Source organism: Natator depressus, chromosome 4 (assembly GCF_965152275.1).
Source record: "Natator depressus isolate rNatDep1 chromosome 4, rNatDep2.hap1, whole genome shotgun sequence".
Classification (NCBI taxonomy): Eukaryota; Metazoa; Chordata; order Testudines; family Cheloniidae; genus Natator; species Natator depressus.
This window is the reverse complement of record NC_134237.1, coordinates 53602726-53615470: the sequence shown is the minus strand read 5'-3', so window position 1 is coordinate 53615470 and position 12745 is coordinate 53602726. Positions and strand designations below refer to the sequence as shown.

The 12745-nt window shown below is 36.3% G+C and overlaps 1 protein-coding gene across 8 annotated transcripts in view; it reads right to left on the bottom strand.

Moving 5' to 3' along the window:
* Positions 1 to 581: 581 nt before the first annotated feature.
* Positions 582 to 12745, bottom strand: part of GAB1 (GRB2 associated binding protein 1) — a 138096-nt gene continuing 125932 nt past the window's right edge. For 3 of the 8 annotated variants that reach the window (XM_074950922.1, XM_074950929.1, XM_074950930.1), the window contains exons 8-12: positions 10319 to 10408; positions 7140 to 7233; positions 6643 to 6766; positions 3777 to 3899; positions 593 to 2769 (exon numbers count right to left, since the gene is read on the bottom strand). In XM_074950922.1, coding sequence (XP_074807023.1) covers positions 2611 to 2769; positions 3777 to 3899; positions 6643 to 6766; positions 7140 to 7233; positions 10319 to 10408 — 590 coding nt within the window. In that variant the 3' untranslated portion in view covers positions 593 to 2610. Of the gene's footprint in view, positions 2770 to 3776; positions 3900 to 4516; positions 4593 to 6642; positions 6767 to 7139; positions 7234 to 10318; positions 10409 to 12745 lie in introns of all 8 variants that reach the window. The other 5 variants (XM_074950924.1, XM_074950925.1, XM_074950927.1 and 2 more) reach the window with 5 other exon arrangements.

Below are 12745 nucleotides of genomic sequence, written 5' to 3'. Positions count from 1 at the left end.
AGAGCAGCATCCCCTTCCAGGGGATTGAGAGATTCTCTTTCACAAACACCTCTGTGACCCCTCTCACCACCCCCAAACTTTCCCATCTGAAGAGAATTAAAAGAAAACTCAATTTCAACCCCGTGTTTTGAGGCCTCCTCAATGTGTATTTCCATATAAGGGTACAATTTTGGCCTTGAGCGCCCTTATGGTAGCCCTTTGATAAGTACCATATTTATTGTTCAGAATAAATGAAAGGTCTGATTCTCCACTAAGATCAGTTTAAAACAGGAGTAACTCCTCTAAAGTCCGGTATACTTGTGAAGGATTGGTGCGAGAGGTAAATCAGACCCCACCATTTCTGCTTTAATAGTATAAAAAAAAATTAGAAATTAGTATCCCAAATAAGACTACCCCATATTACGTGGAGTACCAAACACATGCTTTGCTTATAGATGCTTCAATTGCAGTATTGGTGAATAAGGAAAGTTTGCTCACCAGCAAGAATAATTATGCACAGTAACATTTCAGTCCTTGAAAGTGATGTGCATGAGTGGAAGCCTGATACAGTTGCTCCTTTTTCTTTTTTTAAAGACAGTCTAGTTATAATTAGCTCATACTTAGTTTCACTCAAGACCATAGCAATAATTCCATTGGCTTCAACGGGACAGGAATTTGGTCCAATTTTGCAGTTTGGGGTTTTTTCTCAGCAACTTGCTTTTGAAAATATTTTTAGGTTTAGTTTTTTAGACGTACTGTTTATTGTATCTACAATCTAGCAACTTCACAGAAAAAACTGTGTTTGGTAATTAGGCACTTTTCCCATATATCTTAATTTGTATTGTTTTGTGGTTCCATTGGACAGAGTTTACACATCAAAATTGAACAATTTGATTTATTTAAAATTCACCTCAAAATGCATTGTATTTAGTTTTTTTTTTTTGTTAAAAAAGGAACATTCAAAGCATCAAAATATTACTAATTTAAAAAGAACCCTTGTTAAGAATAAAACAGTTTACATACTGTAAAGTGGAAAAAAACCTATGGTAGATTAGGCAAAGAACTAAGGCCAGCATGACAGAAAACAAGACTAACACACGTATACACTCATTCAACATTTAAAAGGTCTGGACAAAAAGAGATAGTTTATTTAAAGGTATCTGTGTAAAAAAAAGTGTTAGTAAATTTTCAATCCAGATATAATTAATAAATTTAAGTCATTTATGTACTTGAAGAAAATCTATTTTCTTCCTGACAGCTAAATTATGGTTCTAAACCAAGGCAGAGTATTATTTGGAACTGGGATAGTGAACAAAAAGGATCACAGTACACAAAGCTTTAAATCCAGTACCAGGAAAAAGCAACAAGGGGATCAGTTAGGTATAGTATCTATTTTATAAAAAATAGATATAAAATATCAGTTGCATAGGGATCTAAATATAAGGCAAAGCAGGAGATTAAGTAAAATAAAGATTGTAGAAAGGGCACTATAGTGTCAAAACATAGTATTTCCATTTGAATTACTATCTAATTCAAAATCACAGTATGGTGCTAGTACTACAAACAGAGAATGTCAAACCGTCCCATTAATTTCAAATTGAAAACCAACATTAGGACTTCTAAGAAATATAAAACTAAGTTCATTGTCTAAACCTGATCAGTGTATTAGCACAACAGTGCTTGGTACGTACCTGATTATTTATAAATTCTACCTTCTGTAAATAATATCAAGGTTACTACTTGTTAATAAGTGTGAGATCACAACATTACTGCATGCCATCAGTGGTTTGCAGGTTTACTTGACAATTAATTATTCAGTCTTAAAAGTGTAAGATCCCACCCTGCAGAATCTTCACCCAATGAACACAGAACACTGTCATTAATAAAATACAATAGACATTCCACCACTAATAACTAATGTTTAAGCCATGTTGCTAGATCCTAAAACCAATATAGTTCATTATTATTAACTCACAGCAATTTTTGTTAGGAAGGTAACCTGTAGACTTCCAAATATTCTTTGCATGTATTAAATATAAAAACAGTATGTAACTAACGCTTATTTCTTGACATTTCAAGTAGATTATTAAATTGTGACACTACTGCTAAATCATTTCTAAGTTGTTAAAATGAAGTTCAAACATTAATTTCCATATCTACAAGTAGCTTAATTAACCTAGAATTGTAATGTATAGTAGTGTAAGAAAAAATTCTCAAAATGAATTCGTCATTAAAATTCATTAACTGGGAATACCTGAACCAACATTTTAACTGAAAAAGTGCATAAACATAGTAATACTACAAATGTGTTAAATGAAGAACAAAAGGTTTTCTGGGAGCCAAGCAATACTATTTTTACACATTATTTACATTTGATGAATTATCCAGAGACACGGGGCACAATTTAAGATTTTAAGATTTCTTTGATGTATTTAAAACGTCCTCTGACTTCGAGTTCTTTGATATATTTTAAGCATTCTTTGACTTCCATCTATTCATTCAGGAAGCTACACACCAGTGAATTGCCAAGTACTGTTCAGTCAAGCAACATGGCAGTTATGGTTCTGTATTTCATCAGAATTCACTGTGATAAATGATAGTTCTTTTGTTCTTTGAGGAATAATAGAATTTTCATTTTACACTTTTAGTTGGGGTTTCAGATTCTGTAGACTGCCTCCCATCAGTCCATGCTTCTCGCGTGCTCTTCAGTGCTAGTGTTTTCTGTTGGTCGACCACAACATAATCCACTCGTTCATCTGCCACACTGCTCCCTGAACCACTGCTTTTTTTCTGGAAAGGGGAGAGTGAGAAAAAGGCATTAACATATATTTACAATAAAATGAAGCCAGGTTCATTTGCAATAGAGCTATGAGTGTAATAAGTATTTTTTTTAAAAAATAATACTACATACACAGAGTACTACCTAGTCTATTCAACATATTGCACATGTTTTTGTTGAACATAATCTTAAGCTAGAGGACAATAAAACTCTGAAAGACATCTCTGATAAAAACTTGCACTTTGTAACAAGACAGCAGGCAACACTGATGATCACGTATAATAGCTCGCAATTTTGATGATATTTGAAAAAATGCAAATGAGGGTTGAGAGCGGTCGGGGAATCTGAGGGGGAAGGACTGGGGAAGGTATAATCATAGAATTGTAGGATTGGAAGGAAACTCGAGAGGTCATCTAGTCCAGTTCCCTGCACTCATGGCGGGACTAAGTATTATCCAGGCCATTGATACAAACACAGCCTGCTTAAGATTTTATTTTAATAGCTCCCAGTTACACAAGATAAGGCTTGTATAAAATACTAAGATTCGGGATTCCAGGGAAGAAATCCCAAGAGGAAAATACTTGATCTACTGTGCACTCATTGAAAGTTCACCGAAACGTCGCTATGTGTACTGAAGTTGTAGACACAGGCACTTCCCATAGTGATAAACTACATGACAGTTATGTGACGCGAGACCTATGTAACTCTCAGAAAGAGGTGGTGAGTAAAGTTGATCAAGGATTTGACTTCTCTTATCATGCCTTGACAGACCAAGGTAAAAGCCCCATGCAAATCTGTCATTAGGATATATTATAGCTTTCCCAGAGGGGTGCAATATGGCTTCCATGACTGGCCACAATAGATACCTGCTAGCTAATCAGGGCGAAGCTGCTGAGCTGCTTTTCTTTTTCATTGAGTCAGAGAATCCAATCTAAATTTTCAACACCTCACACATTCTTCACACAGCTCAGGTTTGTATATCAGATCAACCTTTTTTTAAAACAGTCATTTTGTTTACCTTACGAGGTGGAGTAGATTTCCCAGAATCTAGATCCAGATCTAAGTATTCTACTTGTTTATCTCCTTTGGGTTTTACCATAGGGCTACTTCCGCCATCAAGACTGTTGCTGCCGAACAAAATCTGAAATTATAATGAAAAATAATCAAGTCAACAACAATGAACATTCGAACATTTTGCTCAATCTATTAAACACTATCTACAGAGTCAAGATTTGGGAACTCATCAAAGAGATCTCCTGGTCTGATAAATAATTCATATTTTATAGCCTACTGTTAATGAACTAACAATATTCTAAACAAAAATTAAGTTTAACTAATGTTGATCTTGGGACACAGAGTCAAAAGATAGGGAAAAAAATCAAGTTTCAGGTAGACACTCCAAAAAGATTGTGTCTAATTTCTACATACGAGTCAGCTAAGGACAATCTATGGATTTTCTGATTGGCACTCTGTGTCTCGAGTTTAACATTACTTAAGTACAGAATTTTGTATTTCACTGTATTGCTATTAATAGTCATTTGATAAAAACTAAGCCTTACAATACCAGTAAAGTTTTGAAAAAAACCTTTTGCATTTCATTCAAAAACTTTCATAACAACTAATCTGAAAATCCAAAAGAATTATTCAGTTGATAAAACTGCAGGATTAATCTAACTAGAAAATTTGGACAGGGCTGCCTAAAATAAATTGTATTGTATGAACCTAGTTTTCAATTAGCCCAGATTTTTACCACCTCACCTCCTCTGTCCTCTCCCAGCCTGATCCCTCCCTCTTAACAGGTGTTATAGGAACAGTACAATAGAAGGACTCTTCTCTAAAAGATAAAGAAAAAAAAAAGGAAGACAGAGGGCAGCAGTCAGCAAAAAAATGAAGAGCAAGGCAGAAGGAAAGACAGGGTAAGGCTGACAGCAACTTGAAAGAAAATGCTGAATATTGCTCATTTAACTAAATTAAACAGAAGTATGACATGTAGGAACAAGATACATTAAAGTCAATGACAGGAAAGGATGAGAAAATTATGGACCCTTTTTTAAATTGTAGTTAAAATAATGTAAAGTTTCCAAAAACTTTATATAATCAGTACATTTTATAAACCTAAAGCTTTGTAGCCATCTCAAGATCACTGGGAAATGCCCCCTCCCCAATGCTTAAAGAGTTAATTTAGTGGGGGTTGTTCTGTTTTGTTTTTTTAAATTCCATTACACAATTTATTCCACTATCACCAATGTCTTTAACAGTAGGAGGTAACATGGACAAGCAAAAATGGCTGGGATTTAAAAAACTGAGTCAATTAAGCATCTGAGTTGTTTGTTAGGAACTTCTTTGAAAGGGTTTACTGTAAATATATACTGTATTTCATTTATAAAATACAAGTTTCATTGTCTGTATCATTGTTTCTGGCATGTGTAAAAGCATATTACTCTTTATGTAGAAAAGGGTCTATATTTCACACAATCACACAAGCAGGATGTGTCCATTAAAAACAAAAACCAACGTCTTAAAATATAATTAAAAGAAAACAAAAGGGATTTGGTACCATAATCTAGAAGAATGAGAGATGTAAGACGGTAGAAAATTTTCTAAGCAATGGGCCAGTCCTCTAGATATGAAATTAAACATATTAAGTTTTAAAATTGAATTTCTTAAGTGGCATCTTGGTCTAGTGTATTGAACACAGAATCAGGAAACAGAAATGCCTGGTTTCTAATTCTGATTCTGCTACTGATTTGCTGCATGGCTGAAGGTAATTCACAACCACTGTATCTCAATTTCTCCAGCTGTCAAATGGGATATTCCACTGCTTACTTACCAGTAACTCCTTCACAAGGCTGTTGTGAGGATCAGTTAATGCCTGTACAGTGCTTTGAAGTATTACTCTTTGTATTTTAATTCCTACTAAATAAGAATCTAAGCAACACTTAGATACTAAGTGATGAACACTATGTAAAAACTTAAAATAGCTAAGACGGGCCTGAGTTGAAAAGTTTGGCTACAGATATTATGAACTCTCCCAAAGTTCAAGGGTGCTCTGAATTATATTTTGGTTTAGGAATGTACTAACCTTTTATTTTAAAATGCTACTGCAAATTCTTGCTTCTATTTGGGTAAAACACGTATCACTCATGATACATTTCAGTGAACACCTAAATGAAATGTATACACAACTAATAACTTCTACACTGTATCTAATGTGAGCAAGTGAAATGAAATTTAATTCACTTTTGCTAACAGTTTCTTGGATGACTATACTGAAAGCAAAACGCTATCTGAAAAAAAAAGTAGACAATATAATTATTAACATTTTATCTTGTATATAAAATGTCTCCTATTTTTTTTTAAAAGTAGTATAATAAACATATACATATTTTTAGAAAAACTTGAACAAGAAATATCAATGGAGATTTCTTATGACTTTTTTGTTCCTTCCGTGTTTCTTGCAATGTTTACTTGCCACATTTTTTTTTCAAAAGGCCTCTGGATTGGCTTGAGAATACTAGCATTATTTATTTCCACTGAAACTGATTACTTACTGACACGTAACCCAGGAACAAAGATTACAGAAAGGAAGAGACAGAGACCTTGGGAAAGAACATATTTTAAAACACTTTGTTCAAAAGGTGTCTTACTTTCAACATATATTGTAGACATACTAACCTTCCTCTTTATTGAACAACTCTACTCTTAACTTTCTCACTGCCACAGTGTTAAAACAAAGCTAAAATTCTACAGAGATAAATGGTTTTTGGTTTTGATGCAGAAAATGTAAAGAAAGGTTTGTTGACTGGAAGAAGGATTTGTGTTTGCATAATTTAAAAATAAGGACTGCACAGGAAGAGAGTAGTTAAGATGTAGATTTTACATACTGGGTCTTCAGTGGACTGATTTGGATTCATGGGTACATAATTCTCTTCACTGTCATGCGAGTCACTGCTGGAAGTTGTGCTATGCACTGAATCCGGTCTGGGAGACATAGGAAACCTGGAGGAGCTAATTACCAGGAATTATTTTACAAACAATCAAATGAGAATATTTTAAAACTCCTGGTAAACAAAAAAAAAGTATATTAGAGCTTAAACTCTTATCTGTCAGCTTTACCAGGGTTGAGTTTTCTGGTTATACATTCTCTTTTTTATTTAACAAATGATACTGCACAACAAACATACATACATCTGACACATGCTTGCACACATGGCTGCGCATGCGTGCGCGCACACACACACACACTCTCTCTCTCTCTCTCTAAAAGGAAATCTCAGTCTCTGCTGGAGAGGCTGAAAAAGGAAAGATCGGAGATATATTCATTAATGCTCCAGTAAAAAGAAAATAAATCCTCTAAAGTAAGAAAAGCTAAAAGACTTACTCTCGTGCAAAACTTCGGGTGATAGGAGATCTAACTGGGGCTTGCAATTCTTCCCATTCTGGCAGAGGTTTTATTTCTAGTGGAGCTGGTTTTGCTATATAAAAAACAAACAAGCAATCTTATAGCACAGAACATTTGAAAACAAATCCAAATTCAGCAGCTATTCTAAGGCTAACAATGCACAGAAATCAATATAATTACGTTTATTTTAAGTTGCCACTGAGTAAAAGATTTCCATATAAACCCCAAAATACACTTATCAGGAAATGTTCACTTCTGAAAGAGGTTTCTGAACCACTGTCTGTATTATAAACATTCCAAAATAATTATGATGTTGCTAGTAATGAGTGCTACCACTATTAGAGAATTTTGAAAGCTGAATATTAACATGTGATTCTATTCTGAAAAGGGAATCTGAAAATGGCACTTTAGGGTTCTATGTTTATTGTGCCACAATGACTTATCAAATTGGCTCAGTTCACAAGTAAAAGGTAGGGTTGACTGGTTGCTAGCCTTTTATATAAAAATTACCAGTCCTGCAAACTCTAGATCTGAAATATTTTCTTGGATCATACACCTTTGTCAATAATAAAGACTCTGCAGACCCAATTCTGCATTCACTTACACATTTGCAATCCCATTGTTAAGCCTGCAGAGGTGAAAATGAGGGCCCTTTAACTCAGGGGTGGAGAAACTTTTTGGCCCGAGGGCCACATCTGGGTATGGAAATAGTGTGGCGGGTGATGAATGCTCATGAAATTGGGGGTTGGGGTGTGGGAGGGGGTGCAGGCTCCGGGGTGGGGCCGGAAATGAGGAGTTCAGGGTGCAGGAGGGGATTCTGGCAGGGAATTGAGGTGTGTGTGTGGGGGGGTGAGGCTGGGGATGAGGCGTTGGGGGTACAGGAGGGTGCTCTGGGCTGGGACCGAGGGGTTCAGAGGGTGGGAAGGGATCAGGGCTGGAGCAGGGGGTTGGAGCATGGGAGGGGGGTCAGGGGTGCAGGTTCTGGGCGGCACTTACCTCAAGCAGGTCCTGGAAGCAGCGGCATGTCCCCCCTCTGACTCCTATGCAGAGGCACGGCCAGACGGCTCTGTGTGCTGACCCATCCGCAGGCACCGTCCCTGAAGCTCCCATTGGCCATGGTTCCTGGCCAATGGGAGCTGCGGAGGCAGCGCTTGGGGCAGGGGCAGCGTGCGAAGCCTCCTTGCTGCCTCTACCTGTAGGAGCCAGAGGGGGGGGGCATGCTGCTGCTTCCGGGAGCTCCGCAGAGTCATGTCATGTGATGAGCAGGGCAAGCCCTGGATTCTGCTCCCCAGCTGGAGCTCGAGGGCTGGATTAAAATGTCTGAAGGGCCAGATGTGGCCCCCCCCAGACCGTAGTTTGCCCACCCCTGCTTTAACTGGAATTTAGTTAACAAAACTGATGAGGCATGAGTCAGAATAGAATCCAGCTCAGTCTTCCATGGGTGATTTAGTTCTCTGTACTGCTTAACTTGAGAGAAAAGCAGAAGAAACATACCAGCACCATTAATCAGATAATAGGATTCTGAGTAAGGTGCCATTTTTACATAATTTTCAGAGTAGAACCACACCTTAAACTAAAACTGAAATTAAATATAAGTGATTTTGAGCCCTGAAAAAACAATGGATTTCTGTACTGCAAGACTTATAGGGAAGTCTATTTATCATCAATTTCAATTTCTCTCATACTTGCCATTTAAAAATACAAATATTATTTTGAGAAGGTAGTTATGAAATTATGATGAACGCTATTAGAGGTTTTTTTTACAAAACAAACAAAATTAAATATCAGCTACACAGGATTGTTGACAGCCCATCTGACTGCTCCAAGACCAACCTACTTACCAATATCAAACATCAGCCAGTTTAAAACTAGTTCATACACAGTGAAACCTGTCAAAGTGACCGCTTGTGGGACTGACAAAAATCAATTGCTTAACAGAGGTGGTCTTATAAGGGGGAGCAGAACTGTACTCATTACAGCTAGGGGGACTATTTTGAGGCACTATTAGGATAGAACTTTATCTAAGAAGGTAAGCCCTTGGTACAGATTTCTATGTAAATGTTTTTTTTTAAATTGAAATGTTACAGATAAGTAATTATTGGATTTAATTGCACCAAACTGTTCTCTACTGCAGTTAAAATGTAGTAGCTCAAGAGGTATCAGCATACATGAATAACTTACGATAAACAAGATTCTGCCACCTTAATTCATGCTTAGCAGCCGCTTATTTATCAGGTAGTCCCTCTGATTTAAAAAAATCCCAATAATTTATTTCCGTGAACTACTTAAGGAATAAGGTACTACTCAACGTGAGTTAGGGTGGCAGAACTGAACCTTACCTAAGCAACAAACACGCAACAGGATGAGTGACTATGATGGATATCAGCACAGATCAAGTGCTTTATAACGCATGAGGCTGAATGGAAGCTGCACTCAACAGCCCAAGTACAACTACTGTATCGTTAGAAATGTGGTAAGGTCTTGATCCAAAGCCCAATGAAATCAGCAAGAGTCAGTCTATCAATTTAAATGGACTTTTAATCAGGCCTTAAATGCACCCGATGAAGCACGATTTTTAAAAAAGAAAAAAAAAAGTTTGACATTTGTGATTTGTCCTAGCCCATGTGACTGTACTGGATACCAACACAGTTAATGCCTACAATAAACCAGTCCAACTCCACCTTCATAATGCTCATTTTAAAAATATAAATGAAATCACTGTACTAATAGACAGTCACAGGATCAATCTCTTTGACTGCACCTTGACATTTAGCTAACAGCAGATTATTAACTTGTGACATTTATATTATCTCTTAATTAGAAGTTATTTCAAACAACATGCTGGTAGATCACATACACTTGTTTCTAAATAAACAGATACAAAATTAAATCTGAAATATGAGCAGCTATAAACTGAACAGAGCAAAACTTGTATGTGTAAGTGTTAATTTCTAGTAAATCTTTACGTATACTATTCAGGATGTAAGAATGTTTTCCCCTGCATGGGAAACACTTTTGATTAGCAAGTAAAATGTGTCCAATATCTTAGATTACAACATTAGCAATGACAGTGCTTTATTAGAGTTTAACCTTTAAAAGAAACATACTTTTTTTAAAAAAACAAAGCCCCATACAACATGCAGTGCTATAGTACATACCCTTTCTTCTTGTAGCAAAGTCACCTATGGTTTGTGAATCAGTTCGCTCTAAACCATGTGGTTTAGGTCTTAAAATTTTAGGACTTTGACCTAATTGGTAAAAAGAAGACTCTCTTAATATAATGTTCATTTTATGATTGGAAAAATGGAATTCTATAAATAAGCAGCAGAACCCCTGGCAGAAAGGTTAACTGCATAAGCATAAGCAAGCTGCTGAGGGAAAGTTTTACAGCCCAGCTAGGTCTCATGCCAGGGCTTAAGCACCACGCTTTAAAGGAACAAAACATTGCATGCAAGAAGCTTGTCTGAAGCAAGTAAGATGTATCTAAAAGGTAGAAAGCTATTTAAAAAAAAAAAAAAAAAGACATTTCTGTTGAATTAAAATTTTTAAAAGTAGTTTTGTATAAAAAGTTGCCATGTTAGAGGAACATTTAACGAGATATGGAAAATGGTTATCCTTTAAAATGTAGGTTAAAATGAAATGGTAAACGATAGTTTAAATTAATTTCCACTATATTAATCCTTAAAAACCCACAAAGTCCCTTTATTTTTCTTCCATCTAAGTCTTTTGGCAGTGTTTTTCATACTATATTTGCTGACCTGTCTCCCAAAGGCCTGTATCAAGCTTCTTTCTGACCCTGAGGAAGCAGACATGACTTTCTCTTGGTGTCAAAGTCATTCTGTTAAGGACTAATTCCAGGTTTAATTATGGGCCATGGGCTGTGGTATAAACTTAAATCTGCATACGTCCGATGCAGAAGAACTCCCATTGATGTTAACAGGAGGTCTGCATAAAGAGCTAGAGTAGATAGACTGTGGCCTTGATGTTATAAATAACGGCAAACGTTTCTGATCTGGGTTCCGAAAGACAGGCTCCTGAATCCATATTTAGGAACGCAAATAAAAAAGTGTCCTAATTTTCAGAAGTGCTTACTACCTGCTGCTCCCACTTATTTACAAACCTCACTTTAGGCACCCAGGTTTGAACAATTTGGCACAAATTTTTCCTATAGCTATTTATTATTCAGCGTCTTACTGTTGTATTCATAGATATTGTTATATTCGGACGATATGCTACCCTTTATGACCACGGTATTTTTTACCTTTATTTCTCTTTCTTACCCATCTTCCTTTCCCTATTTCTCCTCTCCCAGCCTAGTCTTTATCTCTCTCCTTCTTTTGTCCCTCTGCATTGTTCTCCCTGGAGTAAATCCCAAATCTCCCCCCTCTCTCCATAGGCTTCATTACCATTCCCTTCATTGTCCTAGCGGCTTAAATGATCAGCAATGAAATAGTTAATGTTAAGCTGTAAAGTGTCACCATCAAATTAAAAGGGAATGAGATTGGTGGAGGGCAGTGACTGGAAAGCGGGGAGTTAACAGCTTTTGTTTCAGGCTAGCTGCAGACTCAAAAAGACAGCACTATATCGGTTTATAACTGCTTAACATTTAAAATTATTAGTAAGAAAAACATCCAAACATAGGCCAGAATCTTGACATACTTTAGGCCTAATCCTTTAAAACAGGTCAAACAGCAGATACTGTTTCAGTGTGTTTCACACAGGTTGAGTAACTACAACAGCTAACTAGATAGGCTTAACTACAAACTCTTGCTAAGTTGTGAAGTAAATTTCTCTTTTACTTTTTTCTTCTATTGTATATACTTTACATCTATAAGTTTGAAATAGAGATACAGGAGCTCAAGTTATAATATCTGATACAGCACAGTATAATGTTATTACTAGATTACACAAATCTTAATTGACACCTTTGAGATGTAAGAAACTATATTAGAAAATTACAGCTATCTAAATGCATTCTGTAATAGACCCCTTCAAGAAAGTTTAATTGCCTAAGCAACCTGACCACAAAATACTCCATATAGTTAATACCAGGTTGTCCATTTTAAATACATATGTGGTCAATGTAATTGTAAAGAGTGAACCATCATAGAGCAGGTCTGTTTCTAGTGGGGGCTTGCCAGTATCTGTTCTTAGCCCTATACTATTTAACATTTTAAATCAATGACCTGAAAGAAAATATATAATCACTACTAATAAAGTTTGCAGATGATACAAAAATTGGGGGAGAGGTAAATAATGAAGAGGACAGGTCACTGATACAGAGCGATAGGGATCACTTGGTAAACTGGGTGCAAGCAAACAATTTGCATTTTAATACGGCCAAATGTAAATGTACACATCTAGGATCAAAGAATGTAGGCCATACTTCAAGGATGGGGGATGATATCCTGGGAAGTTAGCTGTGAGATGTGCTAAGTGTTTCAAAGCATTCAGCCTACATATCACAGATTTTGCAGTCAAGAGAACTGACAACTTCTTAGACAAAAAAGAAAAGAGTTTTGAATTGTCTTGTAAGCTAAAGATTTTAACCACTATTTGAAACTTTGGTTCAAGTGGCGTAAGAC